Below are 20562 nucleotides of genomic sequence, written 5' to 3' on the forward strand. Positions count from 1 at the left end.
ACCTCACTGTCGGTCCTCGAGTCGGACAACTCTTTGTGTAGTGACAATTTGAAGAATCTTACCATGAAATTTCCAACACTTTGTCCATAGACTTGAAGTCTGTGCTGCTTCAGAGAGATTTAAACATATCACTGTCAGAGAATGCGTCATGTCATATATTAATTTTTGAAATCTTGTTCCGTGAATGGTTTATTGTTAGGCTGCGAGCTTAAATTCTCAAATGACGTAGCTGATAATACTTTACAGCAAGCGTTCCTATCATGTGATATGAAATCCACGAAATATAGCGCCCAAACTCGAACATGGAATTTGGAAGGCAAAGAAATAAAAGCCATAACTGACCACACCAGAGAGCCTTCTTAACGTTACAGGGAATGGAATCCTACTGTCCTCCTCCTACGTCTTTTTCTTAAACACTCCTGAAGTACGTAAGATTTTGAAGGACTTGTTGAAACCGATCTTTCAAATAGCTCCCAATAACACAACTCCTCAATATTCTAACGTCTAGTGCCAGCCAGCCTCAGGCCCATCCCTGTTAGGTTGATGAGTGAAATCCTTCTGAAGGTTTCGTGCAAGTTTCATGTCACTGGTCTTTGCTGATTCGTGCTTGCTCAGAAACTCGGTGTTTTTACAATGCACTACAATATCGGTCCGATCCCATACAAACCGAGGTCGCCTTCGAAGACGCGATCTAATGTTATACCCATCTCCAAGTTAACGAATGTCGCGGAAAAAAGCACATGTTATTGAATTCAATCCTTTCTCGATCCCAAGAATCAACCGTTCAGTTTGAAAAGATGGACTCTGCTCGCCATGTATCTGAACATGGCTCCGAAAAGGAAATCGACCAGTCATGACGGATCAACTATCTCAAAAATGTCGCTGTGGCAGCGTCGATCCTGATACTCAAAATGTAGCACTTTTTCCTTCCTCCCACGCAGTAATTTCAGTAGGATGTCGAAACCGTCCTCTGCATCGGAAAGCACTCGTAACAGAATCTTTATCGGCAGATTTGATAAAATTAAAAAAAAAAGTGTCACGAGAAAAACACTGACGTGATGCGAAAAGAACCTTTATATCACATATACAATAACATTAATATCAATGCAACGGATAATAAGTGAATATTGGCGTTAGTAGATATTGGCTTGATGTCACAAAATTTCTCATCATCCATCCTGTTTGGCAATCATTCCAGTGACATGACGATCATATTGAAAAATCATATTGACGCCAATAAGTGTACGTTTTGAGCTTTTCTTCGTTAAAAATAATGGATTCATTGATGAGCATTCCAACATGTATATAAATACAATCAAGGGAATGATATCCACGCATTTCATAATGTAATCGGGGTTGTTTGGCAATAATCCATCAAGTCCAAAGTTTCTCCAACGATGATAGCGAATAACACCCCAAACTCGTAGCATTGACGCTGACACTGCGCTACCGTATGGATAAATCACAGGAGCCAACCCACCCAAACAGAGGGAGTTCATTAACGGGTATCGAACAACAACCACGGACGAGAAATTTTGCCAATGGCCAAGGTTGAAGACAAACATCAGTATTTTTTTTCCTTGGCGGGAGAAGGCACTTACTTTTAGGTTTGATGGAGAAAATTGTTTGGAAGGGTTAAGCACGGACTTCCAGAAATATGGACTGCGACCGAGCTTCCCGTCAAATTGGCCTGCTCTTGATCGTAGCAACTCTTCGAATTAAAGTAATGAAATAAGAAACGTAGATCCCGTCAATTAAAGGTAGGTCATCTTTCTTTTTTTCTTTCATTTACTTGCAAAGTGGATCGTTTCAAAAATATGTTGTCAAAAGGTTATGTCGCAGACCATAGACCACTTGAACTTTCTAGTGGTCTATGAGCTGACCAAGAGCATGCCGAACATTTGAATTTCATGCATTGTTTACTACATAACTTTCTTTGACCATACCACCTGAGTTCCCTAAACATAGGTTTGGGCTCAAATTTAGCCAAGTTCATCTTTTGAGCAAGATCTTGGGGTCGTATTAAGTGCTTATGTGGAATAAGATGAACGGTTTAGGAGATACGAAATTTTGGCTTCCGCTGGCAGTCCACATCTCTAGAAGTTCGTGGTTGAAGTTATGTTGAAATTCAAAGTGCAGTAAATTACATTCCCAGTGTCAAGCTAGCAGGCAGATTGTGTTGGTAGCGCCCCCGCATTCCCATTCGCTATCCTTGGTTCGATTCCGGGCTAGCTGAGTCCTTGCGTCTTTGCATCACTTAGATCAGCAAGAGAGTCTACTTCGAGAGCTTAAATGGGCAAACCTGCGGTCATTCCCGAGGTTGAGAAAAGAAGTAATGTTGGATGTGACTGATGACAGAGCGAGAATTTTCCTCAATGGAGATAGCTATCATCAGGCATAGATTTCTAGACATTGAATGTCGGACGACCGACCACTCGGCTGGTAAAACAGTACCATGGATGGTCTCCTGGGAATTGATTACAAACCGGTTTATTGTACTGTTTGGCCAACCGAGTGGTCGGTCGTCCGACATCCAGCGTCTATAAATCTATGCATCAGGTGACAAGGCAAGCGAGAGAGCTACCATCTGACTCAGTAACACACAAACAGCGGTCGTTAGCAGATATTACACGTATTTGATAAAGTTTGCATTTTATTTCAGGTAAATTTATGGTAAAATTAAGTCCTAATTGATCAGTTGAAAAAGGAGGGTTAGTGGTCCAACTCCGAATATTTTTTTAGAGTGAGTCAGGGAAGGTATGGAAAGTCTGGATTCAGCTTATGTTGTCTAACATGACGAAGGATCGGAAAAAAAAATATGTTTTTGGTCAAAATAGCTTTTTTTTAAGTTAAGAAAATCAGCTAAGATAAGCTCGTACAACGTAAAGTATGGTACAAAAAGAAGGAAAAAAGTTTTAATTAATTTTTATAGAAGTAGCATGGTAGTTTTCAAGGTAACAAATTGCTAAATTATTGTTTTTCATGGTATTTTTTCTCTTTGAGCTCAGAAATTTATGTAGCATTGCCTTTACATCAACGAAAAAATCTAATTTCAATGTACACTCATATCTTTGACTTCTAAGGGAAAATCTTCATATTTTGAAGCATCCTGACATTGTAGTCCAGAGGCCTGAGTTCTAAAGCTCGTACTTAGGAGTTAGAGGCTTGAGCGTTAAATGGCATGAAAATACCCTCGCCAAATTGTTAAAGCGGATTGACAAAGCGCTAACAGTCTCGCCTCTTTAAAACAATACCAAAATTGTGCGAGACTCCAAGGCAATTGGATATAAAAGAGATTCTTCCTAAGGATAATTTTATGAACATATCAGATAAACATATTGATAACCGAGTTGTTTTCTTAAAGCAAGACAGTTTTGGACTCCGAAGGCTTGATTTGATGTTTCATGGTAAATTATGAGCACTCCTCCAGCGTTCAAAAGTATAAAAAGCACAGAATATTTTCAGTTCACTTTCCGTAGATTATAAACATGTGGTTGTTCCAAGCTCGTATGTCCTCACTCTTAACCTAAGTTGCTTAAAGCCGCATGCAAGGTGCGTAAATCAAAATACATAACTCAGTGTAATAAACTATACAGTGACCCAACATATTCAGCACTAAAGACGTCCAAAGTATGCCTCCGTTCTAGTCGTTCTAGGCGCAACGATATTTCTAAAAGGTGGTCGAAGTAGGCAATAAAATATGCTGAATGCCTTAAATAAAGATGACACTTTAAAACTTCAAAACGAAGAATAAATTACTGTATATCAGTTCTTTTTACTTTGAATTGCTGCGATTCCAGCAAATTTCAGTTGCAGTAAGGATACCCGCAAAAAAATGGAACTGGCTCAAAACTAATTTATGTGAGAATTTGACAAGCCACAGACAAGCCAAATTGTCAGCAACCCAGCGTGGTCATATATTCACTGATTATTTTTTTTGCGACATTTCGCATTTATAACCAAAAGTATAAAAAATGATTTATCAAAAACTACAAACAAAAACTCGAAATTTGCAAAAAAGGCATTATCATGATTGTCAGTAACACCGTGTAGTAGAAGTAAAATCCTACTGAAACAGACGAAGTAGCGTTAGCTCATTGTATCGAAGAGTTGAAGTGTTTGCACGCCAATTTTGCAAAACTGGTGCTTTTGACTTATTTGTTACTCAAGGTTTTATTGCGGTTTCCTCGAATAAGGAACTGAGTAACAACCAAATTGTTGATTGCAACAGACCGTTCATTGTCATGCATAATATTTCCTCGGCTTGTCTTTCAGTTCAAGACAAAAATTGTCAAACTGAGCTTTGAGCTGGATTCTTCGTTGATCAGCTTACCCCTCTCGTCTCACCATTGAGACGACTGCCACAGTGGTTCAAAAGCCTTTTTGAATTCCAACAGAAATATCCAAGCAAATCTTGTTAACTAATAGCCATATGCGCGACAAATTTGAGCCAGACTTCAATAAATCAATCACGTCAAAATAACTTCTTATGGTTTTTGCAAGGAAGAAGACTGTTGAGATGGATATGCGCATTTCTCTCAATACCTGATAAGCTTTTTTGACCACCGTGGTGAGACGGGTGAGACGAGACGAGAGGAGACGACCGTGTCCAAGAATCCAGCTTTGGCCACAGTTGCGCTCAATCGAGTTCGGTCAGGGCTGAGGCACGGCCTCATCGAGTTCGAGTTGGGTTGTTTCATAGCTCGACGATTTCGAGCTAGACTGAGCCAGAGCCTAAACCCAGCTCGAAAGCATGAGCTGGGCTAACATATAACTCGACATTTCGAGCTGGGCTGAGCCAGAGCCTTAAACCAGCTCGAGATGGTTTGGGCCAAATACGTTTCAGCAGTTTGGTCTGGGCTGAGCCCTGGGCTGAGCCCCGACCTCAAACTGATGTCGAGTTTCGAGGTGGGTTCCAGCCCATTACATCTCTAACGGACAGTGCATAATTTGGGCGTCTTAACTCATCGCCAACAGTTGAGCTTAGTACAGTTATCTCTATTCAACGTGCAAGGATTCGTTGTAAAAAGTGATTTGTTTCAATGATGTACAAGAACATGAATGTGCGACATACCACTTGGGCCCAAAATATTTGGGACAAAATGATTGGCGTCAAATAATTGACGGACACGAGAATTGGGGACAAAGTCATTGAACGCCCAACAAAATTCTTACAACATATTCATCGGAACACATTTCTTTTCCTTTATCGTCAGTCACGCCATGCAAAATAAGGTACACTCAAGTTTTAAGACAAGCCACTCTAATAATCGTGCAAGTCTTTGTTATTTTAGTCCATATTGATATTGGACAATGCTTTGATCTGCTTTTCTGATGCTTTTGAAATGTTTTTATCTTTGCCCCGCGTAAGATCAAAGGAATGGTTGTTTTAGACTGCAAATATTAACTTTCCAGACTCTTCAGAAAATAATTCAGGCAAGGCAGATTTTCGATAACAGAACTTACCAGCAGGGCACTTGCTTCTCCAGAACTCTGCAATGATACGAATTCCAGCTCGCATCTTCCCTACGGCGACCCCGTCATGATCCAGAATGTAGCAATGGTCTCAAAGAGATCCCTTTATTACGTTTGAACCCTTACTTGATGTTTGAATTCGGCTCCCACATTGAAAACCAAAATACTTTACGTCCCACCTCCAACGTGATCATGTTGGTTTTTACCGTTGAATTAGTTCAAGTAACCAGCAAGGATTAACTTTTGACCGGATCGCCCTTACTGGAGGCAATGAATTGCCTTTTTTGGCTAAACCTTTGTTACTTGAAGAAGTCAATAACATCCGTCCCAACTAATGGGTCGTCAATAACTTTGACCGTTCAATTTACTATGATGCCAATTCTGGTGTCCGTCAATTTTTTGCCCGCCAATTCTTTGTCCCAGTTTTTCTGGGTATAATTACTATGACGCATTCCCAAAATATTTTCGAATGCACTTTATAAAGTGTTGTCCATACTAAGAGACATTCATAAAGAAACGTACGTCACTTGAGTCCCCAAAGTAGAAGGTAACGTTGAAGCTCCAAAGTTTGACACCATATGCGAGGACGGAGATGGTGGTGACGATGTGCACTTACGAGCTACATTGAAAAAGACATGGGAAATATTCTCAATTAGATAAATGTTTGGCACCCAATTCTAAAGAAATCCTAAACCAACAAAGTGTAATAGTGACCTCTTACTGCAATTTCTAAGGGACTTGTATTGCCAAATATCATCCAAAATTGAATTTGAATATAATATGTGTACATATATTCATCAATCAATCAATACCTTTCATTTTCTATACATTTACTATTTTGCAGTAACAACTACAAAAGTACTAAAGTACGCCCTCTTTTTACCGAACATTATCGCTCTTTTGAGATCTCAGGGGTTAGCCATTTAGTAATCAGAGCCAATTTCTCAAAGCGAAGGAGTGAACCTTATATTGAAATAGGATAGTAAGTTACAACTTAATTTGGATCTTTTCTCGATCTAATATTCACTACTTTGCTTTATAAAACTGCGCTAGTGGCCTATATTAGAAAAGTTCGACAGTGAGTTCAGCGAACCTTTGAGGTGGAATTTTGAATCTTCAATTGCGTTCCAAAACAACGCATTCATTTGAGTCCCAGATCCAAACCAAACACATTTTGACAAAAACCTCTGTCGCTAAGGGCGGCTTTACACTAGGAGGGAAAACCGAGACTTAATCCAGTTTGAGGATTGAAATTGGAATAGTGATGGAGCGAGTTCGGAAAAGGACTTGAGTCCAGCAGAGGACTGCAGTCTTTCACTGTACTCAAGTCGAACAAAAAGACTCATACACTGAAAACTCGCCCCAGCACTAGTCCTACTTCAATCCTCAAACCGGATTCAATCTCAGTTTTTCATCCTAGTGTAAAGCCGCCCCAAGAGTGATCATTTCGGCCAAAAAGGCAACATTTAATGAATTACCTGTTAATGCACAAACATTTACAAACTTGTGTTTGGTTTGTATCTGGTATCCATTTAAACTCATTGCTTTGGAACGGAATTGAAGGTTCAAAATTCCACTGCAATGGAGCACTGTCGTGGTGTTCTAAAACAGGGCACTAACTAGGCCCTGCTCTCTAGATTTTGACGGTCAGAAGGAAGTACTTACTGCATTGAACTTGACAAAGGGCGGGCAGCATGTTTGCATCGGAGTGGAACTCGAAATTATGCGAGGTCCCCAACACCACAGCCACATCCACCTCATTCATACCATTGGGAAGCATAACTTCAGGAAGGAAGTTCAGGCTTTCAAACCGTGTACCGTCAACCCATGTAAGTTTGTTGCACTCGGACTGAACCTTGCAAGGTTGCTTTTCCGGATTTTGAAGACCCACAAAGAATGGTGTGGCGAATGTTCCTAAATGGGATATGCTGGTTTTATATAACGTATAATGGCATTGTTAATCTACTAACTGGTGTTGCTCTTGATTACAGTCTGGCTTGAGTACGACATTTTACTTGAAGCACCTTCAGTTGCCACTTGAAAAAACGTCCACAAGAAGAGTGCTGCTCTGGAGTTCATATACTAGTTCATTTTCATTTTTTTATAATGTTCTTATTGATGTAGAAAATGTCATGGGCTATAAATGACATTGGCATTGCCAAGGAATTGAAATGTAAAAGACTGACATCATGGTTAAACTTGTCATGGAACACGAGTTGTGGATTATCAATACACTTCCGCCAAAAAGCTAATTTTTCAGACTTTGAAAATAAAACTGAACAAGAGGTTTGAAAGAACAAATATTCAAGCATGAGGTAATAAAAATATTGGGTTAGGTGATTTTAAAACTGATCCTAATTCAAGAGCAACTGTATGATGGACAAAATTTATACATTGTTGATTTAAAATAATATCTTGATCCCATAATAAAAAATGAAAAATCCTGGACATGGCTAAGGTTGCACAAGAAAAATTTGACTAACCATCTGACATCCAAGATTATTTCCATGTCTGCCAAAATAGAATCTCTCAGCCGCACCTAACTCGAGTGAACTTCATTCCACTAGCAAAATAGATCTGACCCCCAAATTGAATGGACCAAATGAAGACGAAATTGGCCAATATTGAAAATATACTGATTTCTCATTTTCCACTTCCCTTATTTGTAAAAACGAAACATGACATCTCACCCTGAAACTGCAGAAGAGCTATATATTCTTTGGCTGTTTTGAAAGTCACCATATCTCCCTGTTCTGCCTGACAAGCTCTTCGTTGCTCGGCCCACGTGTTTGGTGTGGACAAGAACTTATAGAGGCTTCCAAAGTAATTATAAAACGATGGCATCTCATCACCCCCGGGACATGATGTAAGGCTTATGGCTGAAAGACAAGGATAGAATCATAATTGCGGATGTTTTGTTGGTCTCGAAGATTAAATACTGGAAATTTTGATCCACCTTGATCTTCGCAATCCCATTGACAAAGAGTCTGAAAGGGCCCCGTACAGGGACGATCGCCCGTGTAGCCGTTTACTCGAGCCATTCTCATGCACACTGCGGGATCGTTGACGTCAAATCCATTCATCCAAGGCTCTTCGGTAAACACATCACCATCGCCCCAATAAAGCTGACCATCATATGGCTTATTGTGGAGGAGCTTGATGTTGAAGAGGTCCATCCAGATTTCTTCCTTTGATTTCGCTTCAAGTAAAAGAAGCCTTTGCAATGCTTGACCACTTTAATCGATTGACCTTTTTACTGATTAATGGATTTTCCTTATTATTCTGCCACCTGGAATACTGAGGACAGTCCTGAGCAAATTGGTTCCAAATTAGACCAATCCACTTAAGCAAGTGCAGCAACCATCGCGTACTGCCTCTCATGACAAAAGTGAACCAGTCAAAGACTTATCGTGACCATGAATGTAAATGTTTACTAAATGTGTGTATTCATGATCATATATCATTTTGAGCACTTTTTTTGCGAACACCTTTCATTAGAAATATTTTCAACGTGATAAAACATTGCATTTTTCCCATTTTATAATCGAAAAGATTTTCAACAGGGCGAGGGGAATTCATGGGTACAGGTTTTCTGAGCATGTTATTAGCTATTAAAAACTAATAGATAAAGTTATGCCAAAACTTGCATCCTGCATATTGCGCAAATTTTTCAAAAAAACTAAAAAAATTAACCAAAAAGCACTTTTTGTACGTTAATGCATATGTATTCCAAATCAATCGTTGGACTTGATCTTGATCGTACTTGAATCTGGTATTTTCTCAAGTCAAGTTAAAGCAACGGGGTTTCTTACTCGCACACAAAAGGTGGGAACTGACGGACCAATTAAACAAAGTATCTAATCAACCTCATGTTAGAGGGAGGATCACGGACACATGATATACACCTCTTGCATGAAAAAGGACACACATTTTATCATTTTAAAAATAGGAACCCAAGGAGAAGCAGGCACTTTCGTTTTGTTTCGTTTTGTTCAAAATTGTTTTGACTAGCCTGGACATTTTGGAGGGCTCAAAATTGTAAACCGTTACATTCATTGCAATTGATTATTAAAACCTGGTTGAGGAAAAAGCTCATGGATATTTTTAAAGATATAATGTTAAAGATACCCTCTGCATCTCCTTTAAATACTGCATTGTCCCAATCTTCTAACTTTGTCTCAATCAAGTAGTTGCTCTCTAATCCTCACATTATTTCTGCTTGTCTTGGTGGCAAAAGCTCAAGATTTTCCTAAAAATGCAACTAAAATCTCGATACTTTACACGCAAAAGAGCAAACAAAACAATTGTTATTTGCATTTTACAGATCTCTTCAACCAGAGGAACCAAATTTGATCTAGAAACCTGTATGGTTTAGTATATTCATTTGGGCGTCCAAGTTAGGAGACAACTTTGAGAGCTTTTGATTTCTAAGATTTTGAAATAATGAAATGGTTCCAGGACGACTCGACCCAACAGACGACTCGACCCAGTAGACAACTCAACCCAGTACAGAAATTATGCCCAATATGCTGGCTTACAAATAGTTCATACTTATGGAGCAAAATTTAAACTGTGATATAAAATATGTCAAAATTTGAAAGGTTTTTGACACTTCATCATTGGAACTTTAGAGGCAAGTTGCGTTTAAATCACTCATGGGGTGAAAATCAAGGTTGATAATGTTTTAATCAAACTTGATCTTTCATTTAATGACTTAATAATGCTAACATCTTTGCATGCAAATCAAATATTGACTCATCAAGCTTCAGTTTTGTTCTGTTGTATCCTAGTCATCCATCGTTATTTCATTTATGCTTTCTCTCCCACATCCCTCATTACTCGCCATAGTTCAATTCCATTCACCTCTAAGCAATAAATATCATTCATACACCATCACATGTCAACATAACATGGCCCAGTCGGTTGAAGCCGCCATTTCGGCGGAAGATCCTGCCTCCTACCCCGACCCCGGCAGGTCATGATCAACTAGGGATGCACCCAAGATCTGTGGTCGCAGTGAAGGTCTGTGGTCGCAACGAAGGTCTGTGGTCGCAACGAAGGTCTGTGGTCGCAGTGAAGCTATGTGATGGCAGCGAAGGTCCGTGGTCGCAGTGAAGGTCTGTGGATGCAGCGTGTGGACCAAATTCGATGGAGGACACGTGGTTGCGTGCGGACGGCCCATGATGCATGCCGAAGGCCCGTGTTGCTACAGACGGCCCGTGATGCGTGCGGAAGGCCCGTGATGCGTGCGGAAGGCCCGTGATGCGGCAGATGGACGTGATCCTCATGGATAATTCATGGACAAGCCCTGGTGTCGTGAGGGTTGATGAGCCCTTGGAAACCTTCAACTAGTCAAATGTCAGGGCGGTGTTGTAGTCAAAATATCTACCTCTAGTCAAATACTGTATTATGCAATAATGTAACCTAGTCAGACAACAAACTCATTCTAGTCATGGAAAATGAATCGTCTGTGATATATACATATCCTTTTATTCCTCGCACCACCTTATTGTCAACCCATCCCCCCCCTGCCCCGAATGGAAGATTTTGTATCCTACTCATCCGTCGTTATTTCATTTATGCTTACTCTCCCACATCCCTCATTACTCGCCATAGTTCAATTCCATTCACCTATATGTACCTCCATCTCTCAGTAATAAATATCATTCATACACCGTCACATGTCAACATAACAGTTCCATAACCGTTTTTGGTCAAAATGATGTGTTTAGTTAGTGCACTGAGTTGAGTTGTCCGCTGGGTTGAGTTGTCTGGTCACCAATGAAATGAATTGAAAACTATCGTAATTGTTTCAAAATTTTGCAAAATTAGTTTCACATTGTCTTTTTGTGTGTCTTTTTTTGCGTTTAACATGCTCTTATGTTTAAGTTTGAGAATTATTTTTTCCTGTGGAAAATTTATTCCATTCTTTCAAAAAAATGTTTTAGTGATTATTTGGCCCTCAAAAATAATCTTATTTAAGAGCCATACTGATCAGGGCTGGAGGTACCATGAATAAGGTAAGAATCTGTTATCTAAGGCGAGGACCTGCAATTCCAGGTGCTAGAAGATATGATGTAGGTCCATATACATAATGTCTGATATGGAAGGCAAAAATAGCCCTTACAGACCCCCAGAGCTAATTGATGTCTAAGTTTTGGAAAGTTTATGAGCAAATGTTTGTGCAAATTTGGTTGATTTTCATACAAATTTGGTGTCAATAAATACCATATTTGTCTGCAATTTTTGACCAGCCCTAGTGCTAATATAATAAATTTACCACTACTATGAAGCTTTAAAACTTGTGATTGGTTCGTCTTCACAAGAGCAAAAATGGTAAATTTAGGTAAGTAAGATATACTACTTTCAAGATTAGATATCAAGAATGGCGGCTCCAGCTCAGTTCTCCTTCACATAGCAACTCTCAGCCAAGAAACGTGTATTTCTTCAATTAAAGGCAGGTCAATCTTTTACTATCTACTTCTAAAAATGCTTATTTCAATGTCGTGATGTCAAAAGCTTATGTAGCTGACCAAGAGCAGGGCGAAAAAAATTGAATCTTGTTTAGTAATTACTACATAACTTTGAAGAAATCTTCCGAATACCCCAAAAAACAGTTTTGAGCTCAAATTTTGCCAAGATCACCTACTTAACAAGCCGTTGAGACTCCTTTTCAGTGGTAATTTTCAATTAAGTGAATGGTTCAGGAGATGCGAAATTTTCGTTTCGGTTCGCAGTCCACAACTCTAGAAGTCCGTGGAAGGACGTACGGTCTTAATTTGAAGCCACGTAGAAAATGAAGTTCGTCTCCTTCTAAACTGATCGCAACAAAGATCATAGCATGTGCAAGTAACTTGTTGTCAACACTCTGGGGACCTCATGAGTGTTTCGGCCCAGCCTACCACCTGTTATATTGGCCTTATATATTGTATAAGAATTGATCTTGGCAGAAGTTTTCTCGCAGGAAAAGAACCAAATCATGTTTGGTTGAACTTGGTTCATGAGCTTGTTCAACAATTTCGCACAGTTCTTCTGAAGGGCACTTGTCCTTCATTTTTTGACCAACAATTTGCCTTTTCGCATCTTGCGGTAATGATTCCTCACATTATCTGGAGCATTGAGCTCGACAAAGATTTCTAAATTTTCCGAGAAATGGCCATGAAAGACTTTCATGGATCATTATCAACCAAATGGCAAAACCGTCGCCTTTTTCAGGACCTCTAATAGACTTTAAAATTTGGCAAAGCTTTTCTAATGCCCTTGATTATGCGGGAAGAGGTATTTTTTTATAAGATCAGTTATCTCGAAACTTTCCTTTTTGCGCGTGGCTTCAAATTCGGACTGCATGGTCTTTCTATGGTTCTGCGAAGGAGAATTGAGGTTGAGCCGCCGTGTTTTATATATAAACTTAAAAGGAGCATAACTTACTTCCCTAATCTTATCATTTTCATCTTTGACCAATCAATCATGAGTTACGGAGCTTCAAAGTGGCGGCAGATTTAAGTGGCCAGGTGGGCCTGGTAAGATAAAGAGCACCAAGGTTAGGGAAGCTTTTTACATCGGGTACATCAGTGAACAACCATATAACTTTTAAAACCATATTCTGAGTCTGGAGGCACGTGCATCAAACGAAATCTCAGCCCCATGTTGGGCAAAAATCTCGCCTGAAGAATTTCTTTTTGTCCTCTAGCTCACGGACTGCTAGAGATGTGGAAAGCCACAAACTTCCAGAAATAGGGACTGCGAACGAGCTTCCCGCCAAATCGGCCTGCTCTTGGTCAAAGCGGTTGTTAGCCACTTTTCGAATTTAAGAAATAAACTAAGGAATGTAGATCTTTTCAATGAAAGACAGATCATTTTTATATCATTTATTGAACAGTGGTCTGTTTCAAAGTTATATTGTCAAAAGTTTATGTAGCTGAACAAGGGCAAACCGAAAGTTAAAATTTTATGTAGTGTTTAATAAACAACTTTGGACATGTCTCCTGAGCTTCTTTAACTTAGTTTTGGGCTCAAACTTGGCCAAGTTCACTTATTCAACAAGATCTTGTGTTCGTATCAAGTGCTCAAAAAAGATCCACGTATCTTATTTTATTACTTTAATGAACTCGGGAGATGTGGCCAAAGTTATGTAGTAAATACCACTTCAAATTCAAATTTTCGGCCTACTCTTAGTCAGCTACATAAGCTGTTGACGACAAAACTTCGAAACAAACCATATTTCAAGTAAATATTTAAAAAAATGAACTGCCTTTGATTGGAGAAATCTACATTTCTTGTTTAGATACTAAAATTCGAAAAGTGGCTCAGAGTCGCTTTGACCAAGAGCTGGTCAATTTATTGGGAAGCTCGTTCGCAGCTCATATTTCTAGAAATTGGAGTCTAGCCTTACCTCTTAAGGCTGCAATGTCGTTAAAGTCCACCTCGGTCTTGAACCTTGGTAGATGCGCTCCTTCTTCGGAGCATTTTTTCATGGAATCCACATAAGGGAGAATATCGTCGTGAAGTTTGTAATACTGCCCTGCGAACTTGGTATATCCTGCCGGGATAGGCCTTCCATTCGAGCATGCCTGGCCTTAAAATAGATTTGATTTTTTTGACTCTTGAGCACAAGGCACTGATGCAATCTCACCAGTTATCTCTCCAATAAGTACGGGTATGATAAGCCAAACATGAAAGCTCATTTTTGGAGCTCTAGTCACAATGATCCGTTAGAACAAACTATACAGCATAGATTGAGCGTGTCCATTAGGAGCAATTTAGTAGACCCAACAGGGTCTAATAGTTACTACACGTTCCATGCAAAAGGATTGATTGAAGCGCTCTCAAACGCGTGCCACCTTTGACGTTGCTTTATCGATCCACTTTTCTTTGGCCGTCGAAAATCGAAGACGTGTCCGTTTTTGTTCTTTTCATAAGTACGGGAATTCATCATTTTTTAGCTCAGACATCTATTTCAGAAGCTTAAAACCATGCGTTAAAGGCGACTTACCTAATCCATTGCAACCTCCTGTGTTTGGAAATCGGTACCTATTAGAGATCTAATTGGCCAATTGGGGTTCTTGAAAACGTTTCTAACCAACTAACGCACATGTGTAAATATCAAAACCCATGGTTGGGTATTCTTATGTGGTGAAATGTCCTGAATAGTCTCAATTAGCTCTGCGTCCCAAATGAAGAATGCCTTGTGTGTAGGGCTAGAGAAAATTCGTAATAGAAAGAAATATCAAATTCAGGGAGAACCTTCAATTTTGTAGCATATGTATTTGGCAACGCTTTCCACAATCCCATCTTGAGGGTCTGGTTTTGCATCCTTGCACCCTTTTTGTGCGGGTCACACTCCCACCAAAATTGCAAAGATGACCAACAGGAGCACGGCTTAGGAGGTCAAGAAGAGACTGGAAGCCGGCAGGGGCCTAGAGAGGAAGCTCGGTCAGGGTCCCAAGCGCAAGATTGCACCAGTTGCCATCAAAAACGACATCAAGGCCGAGTCGCTCAAGTCCATGCGTGCCCACGCCAAAGACATTGGGGTCTCTAAAGGTATGGTGGGACACACTGTCAAGGCCATGGGCGTCAAGTCCTTAGTGAGGGTGGAGAAATCTCTGCTGACTTCAAAGATAAAGGAGACCCATATATATATTATTTGATCGACCAACGAATTAGTGTTTAGTGTTGGCTGATCTGGCCAACCCTTGAATATAAGGTTAATCAGGAATTTTCGTCAAAAACTTGTCCAAGTCTGACTTAACTCCTGCTACTGGATCNAAGGCCATGGGCGTCAAGTCCTTAGTGAGGGTGGAGAAATCTCTGCTGACTTCAAAGATAAAGGAGACCCATATATATATATTATTTGATCGACCAACGAATTAGTGTTTAGTGTTGGCTGATCTGGCCAAACCTTGAATATAAGGTTAATCAGGAATTTCCGTCAAAAACTTGTCCAAGTCTGACTTAACTCCTGCTACTGGATGAACGCCTACATACGACCTACCTATATTTGAGGGAAGCAACTAATACAATGAAGGAGCCCGAGAAAGAAGAGAGGTGGAATTCATTGTTCTTATTAGTCTGGATTATCGAGGGTCAGAAGGTGCTCTCAAAACGCACGTTAAGCCCCTACGGTCACTACAATTGACCCTAAATCCTGGGTTGGGACAAAGCTCGTGAATGCTTTTGCAATCGTACAATATCAGATACCTTTGGTATCTTCTCTGAATACTGTACAATCCCAAACTTTCTAACCGCTCCCAATACGAGAGCTCTCTCATAACCTCAATGTTCCTAGTAAAACATCTTTGGACCTGCTCGACCTTTTGCAAACCTGCTAAAGGTCAGGTCGAATCCGAAGGCTTTTTTTCTCTTATGCGAACTCTAAGAGCAAAATGAAAGACCCTGTTTGGCCGTTTGAGGTTGATGGGAAAGACTATAGCTGGATTCTTCGACGATCAGCTTACCCCTCTCGTCTCACCAGTGAGACGACTGTCACAGTGGTTCAAAGGCCTTTTTGAATTCCAACACAAATATCCAAGCAAATCTTGTCAACTATTAGCCATATGAGCGACAAATTTGAGCCAGAATGCAATACTCCAATCACGTCAAAATTACTTCTGATGGTTTTTGCAAGGAAGAAGATTGTTAAGATGGATGTGCGCATTTCTCTCAATACTTTATAAGTTTTTTTGACCACCGTGGTGAGTTGGGTGAGACGAGACCAGAGGAGACGACCGTATCCAAGAATCCAGCTTATGGCTAACATACTTGGAGATCAGTTTTCCAGTGTGTTTTCGACCCCATTGAGTTCAGAAGCAACAGCTCATTGCTCTGAAGATGAGTCTGTTGAGATTGACAAGGTCAGTCAAGTTGAGCGTTTAGATGATCTTGTAGTCAAAGATCAAGATGCTTTGGAGGCCATCAGAGACTTGAAACTCTCGAGTTCTCCTGGCCCTGATAGTGTGACATCTCAGTTTCTTATGAGGTGCTCTGGTTCTTGCTCCTGTTTTCTCGTACTTGATGCGTTGCATCTTGGATCAGGGCAAGGTTCCATCTTCGCTAGAGATAGCTCATGTTGTTCCAAATTTTAAAGGGGGAGATAAGTCGCTCCCCAGCAATTATCGGACGATTTCTCTCACTTCGAATATTGCAAAGGTGTTTGAGAAGATCATGAAGTCCAAACTTGTTGAATTTTTTGAGGTCAATGAAGTCCTTCCTCCTTGCCTGAACGGGTTCCGAGCACATTTTTGCACGGTTACCCAACTGATTGAGCATTTATAGCAGGTCATTGAGGCACTGGAAAGACACGAGTCAGTTGATGTTGTCTATCTTGATTTTGCCAAGGCCTTTGATAAAGTAGATCATGGCCTTTGTTGAATAGACTTCATGACATTGGGATCCAAGGCACGGTTCTCAGTTGGATAAGAAGCTTCATTCAGGATAGGAAGCAAATTGTTGAGGTCGAGGGATCCCTTAGTGACATACATGATGTGATGTCAGGTGTTCCATCTTAGGGCCCCTCCATTTTATGATATTCGTTGCCCCGCTTCAAAAGCTTAGTATTACTGCCAGTCTCTCTTCTTATGCTGACGATACAAAGCTAGTTTCTGGTAGGAATGGCCAAGATACCAGTAGCCTTGCAAATGACTTAGACCAAATCTACTCTTGGGTAACTGAGAGTAATATGCCCCTGAACGGAATGAAATTACACTCAATAACGTTTGGGTCCACTCCTTTAAATACTCCACTCGTAGATAATGGAGGTAAAGATATTGAGCAGGTCTCATCTATGAAAGATTTACTTGTTGTCCTCCAAAATAATGAAAAGTTCGATGAGCATATCAAGTTGAAGGTGGGTAAAGCTTTGCAAATGTGTGGTTGGATATATCGCATGTTTAAGTCCAGAGACAGCATCACGATGCTAACTCTGTACAAGTCGATTGTTCAGCCACATCTTGAATATGCTTCACCCATTTGGGCTCCAAAGAGTTCAGCTGGTTTGCAAAAGGTCGAACAAGCCCAAAGATGTTTCACTAGGAACAGCACAGGAATGAGAGAGCTCTCTTATTGGGAGAGACTAAAAAAGTCGGGACTGTGCAGTTTTCAGAGAAGGTACGAAAGGTATCTGATACTGTACGTCTTCAAAAGCATCCATGAGCTTTGCCCCAACCAAGGATTTAGGGTAAATTCTAGTGACCGTAGAGACTTAATGCGCGTATTGAGAGCAAGCCCTCGTTAATCCAGGTTAGTTCGAACAATGAAGTTCACATCTCTTCTTTCTCGGGCTCCTTCATTGTTTAATTTGCTGCCCTCTCATATTCGTAGGGAATTCGTAGGCCTTGTTAATCCGGTAGCATCATTCAAGTCAGACTTCGACAAATTTTTAGATCGCATTCCAGATCAACCCTACGTTCAAGGACTAACTCGGTCAACCACCTCAAATTCGTTAGTAGACCAAATATCATATAAAGATTGAAAGGTAATAAATAGACGAATTATAACCTTTCATTTTACTACTACTGGGGATTACATTCCCTGTAGCGGTTAGATAAGCCCGTGAAAAAACAAACCGAAAAAAAGTTACACTGCATCCAATTTATAAACCGATTCCAGATCTCAACCCAACCATCAAAGCCAGCTCCTAACAATTGCTGACTCAAACTCATTGCTAAACCAAATTTCAATTTAAATTAAAGCGAGTGTAGATTAGAAAATTATCCATTTGGATTACTTTTGGATCTCATTGCTTCAGCAGTCAAAAGAGACCTTGAAAAACAAAAGATGAGCGGTCTTCAAATCGATAGATATAAAGGCTGATATTATTGTTACATGCTTGTGGGTAATAAAGCACACAAAAACCTAATTATGTCCATTTTATACAATCATTGGCACCGAAAGTACAATACAAACTTTGTGCATTGGTCTACTAGTTGATTAATTGTGGAAGAAAATGCTTACAAAATTGATGAAAGGGCTGGTGGAGCCATCTATATCTTAAAATAATGATATTTCAAGAACTGCAAAGATTTTAAAACTGTCATCGACGTTGCCAAACTGCTGACCAAGAAAAATACGGAAAGCAATTTTCCAGTTTTACTTATCGCGATTGCTATTGTGGATCGTGTTTGTCGACCAATCCAACGATCCCACATTGGAGTGAATGAGGATTACAGTAAAATGAGGTCTCGTGTTTGTGCCTCATCAGCATAATATATGTATCGGTCCAATCCAGACAATGATGGGTGTCATGATGAACCCTGAAATGTCACACCACAACAGAAGAAAGAAAATATATTTTCCCTCATGCATCAAATATGCCGCTACCCTTTCATTAGTGTTCATCAGCGTTATTGTTGTATCACACACCTCCGGTGATGGCACAAAATAAAAGACTTTAGACTCAGAAACATGTTTTCCTTCATAAATAGGTTGTGTCAGTTTGTAAGATAACAATATCAATAGGGCATGTCAAGTGAAATAAATTCAAGGAAAAATCTGGTCCGGCACCCTGATTTTGGGGATTTTGGGGAGGGAGAACGAAGGCAAACATCACAGTCCACTCGCACTATCCGCCCATTAAATCTTCAATCATCGAATGATTTTGAGTGAGCTGTGTTACAAAACCCAACAAAATGAACATGTTTGTTGTAATTCGGTGAAAACTCTAATCAAAATAGTTCAATACTATAACGCTATTTGCTTAGACGAGCAGTTAAAATGAAGTGAATATCAAAATTCAATGTATGCACAGTGGGGTTTGGCTGGGCATCTTGTCTTGGATTCCACTCCATGGAATAACGTCAGCTGCTCATGAACGCGTTCACTTGACAAGCCCTACATATTAATGTCAATGCCTAATATCAATCTAACCGGAAGACCCTTAGACCTCATTCAAGCTTATGGCGTGACGAGGGGAATTGACAACATCAACCCAACTCACACATAGTAGAGATTCGCTTGCTGTACACAAGAGGCAGGCCTCAATGTTAAATTTTAATCTCCAAAAGTGCCGACTAGATATAGGAATGTATTTTGCTCATCTAGAGTAACGTCCAATAATCCATATTAGTGCGTTTATCTGTAATCCATTTAACGGTTAGAAAAGTCCGTGAAAAACGAAACAAAAAAAAACATCAAGTTTTATGACATGGAGTATGGAAAAAGGAAATCAATGTCGTCAGCCGGTTTGGAACTTCCTTTCAATTCGAACGGACCTATGATGAGGTTACTTGGAAGTGCGTGATTCGAGGGGGTTCCTCTATCTCGGCTCTGAGATTCCTCAACGTGCAGTATTATGCTACCGACGAGGAACTATTAGCGGAAGTTTGTCACTTTGCCATTGCGAGATCCGAGGTCTCGAAGGAATTGTTCACCGGGGACATTTTAATCGATGGAATTTGGAACGGGCAAAAGAAGGTCCAGGTGGAGATTAAAGCCTTTATCAATATCCCTGACTTCATCTTGGTGAAAGGGAGGAAAATTTTCATCCAGCACCGGGACCAGGTTCGACGGTGCTTCAGATGCAAAGAACAAGGCCATATTGGAAGAGATTGGAAATCGGAAATCTTGATGAGTGAAGATCCTTCACCTTCACTGGAAGATGAACCCGTTGAAATCCAGTGATGCAGAACTGAAAAGCCGGGCAGGGGACTGTCAAGCAAAGTCAGTCTCCTTCAAACTCCGTCCAAATGGTGGACCAACCAAGCGCCGATCTGTTTCGACTAAAGAAGCCGTGAATACTTCACCCAGTATGAAGCAAACGAGCTGGGTTTTGAGCCAGAATGCCCAAGTGAGAAAGCGGTTCTCTTGGAACCACCCCAGACGTTTGACGTCTCTACTACTACGACCATTTTTGATAATCGAACCAAGAAGGGCCCTCGTAACGCGGGGTCAAAGACGACCAAGGGAAATACACCCCGACCTCACCAGATGACCACGATGGGGAAATCTCCCTCTTTTGTTCACGATGATCCTCCTCTGGCAGTGCACAGAAAGGGTATCTTTAAGGAGACCCAGCCGAGTTGTGTGAGTGAAATGACCAACATTGTTCAGTCACAGGATCCTACGCTACCAGGGTACAAGATCAACTGCTCTTCT

General features: G+C 40.4%; 1 protein-coding gene across 2 annotated transcripts; it reads right to left on the reverse strand.

The window, feature by feature from the left end:
• Window positions 1-1056: 1056 nt before the first annotated feature.
• Window positions 1057-14386, reverse strand: LOC131882128 (uncharacterized). Of its 2 annotated transcripts, XM_059229181.1 has the most exons (7): window positions 14108-14386; window positions 13868-14050; window positions 8432-8674; window positions 8166-8354; window positions 7141-7389; window positions 5998-6094; window positions 1057-1579 (listed from the first exon to the last, which is right to left on the reverse strand). In XM_059229181.1, exons 1-7 carry the CDS (start codon window positions 14157-14159, stop codon window positions 1447-1449), a joined length of 1146 nt encoding a protein of 381 aa, XP_059085164.1. In that variant the 5' UTR covers window positions 14160-14386; the 3' UTR covers window positions 1057-1446. The 2 variants fall into 2 exon arrangements, with proteins under 2 accessions (XP_059085164.1, XP_059085165.1); XM_059229182.1 differs by having other exon boundaries at window positions 1057-6094.
• Window positions 14387-20562: the final 6176 nt, after the last annotated feature.

The sequence above is a fragment of the Tigriopus californicus genome, chromosome 6 (genome assembly GCF_007210705.1).
Source record: "Tigriopus californicus strain San Diego chromosome 6, Tcal_SD_v2.1, whole genome shotgun sequence".
NCBI classification, from domain to species: Eukaryota; Metazoa; Arthropoda; class Copepoda; order Harpacticoida; family Harpacticidae; genus Tigriopus; species Tigriopus californicus.

What these genes read in the sequence shown, in the direction of transcription:
- LOC131882128 (XM_059229181.1), bottom strand. Translation starts at nt 14,159, where the DNA reads ATGAGCTTTCATGTTTGGCTTATCATACCCGTACTTATTGGAGAGATA. An exon ending in CGACATTGCAGCCTTAAGAG is followed by an intron (nt 8,675 to 13,867) that starts GTAAGGCTAGAC and finishes TTTTACTTGAAG; the next exon opens with CGAAATCAAAGGAAGAAATC. An exon ending in AGCTCTTCTGCAGTTTCAGG is followed by an intron (nt 7,390 to 8,165) that starts GTGAGATGTCAT and finishes TATCCCATTTAG; the next exon opens with GAACATTCGCCACACCATTC.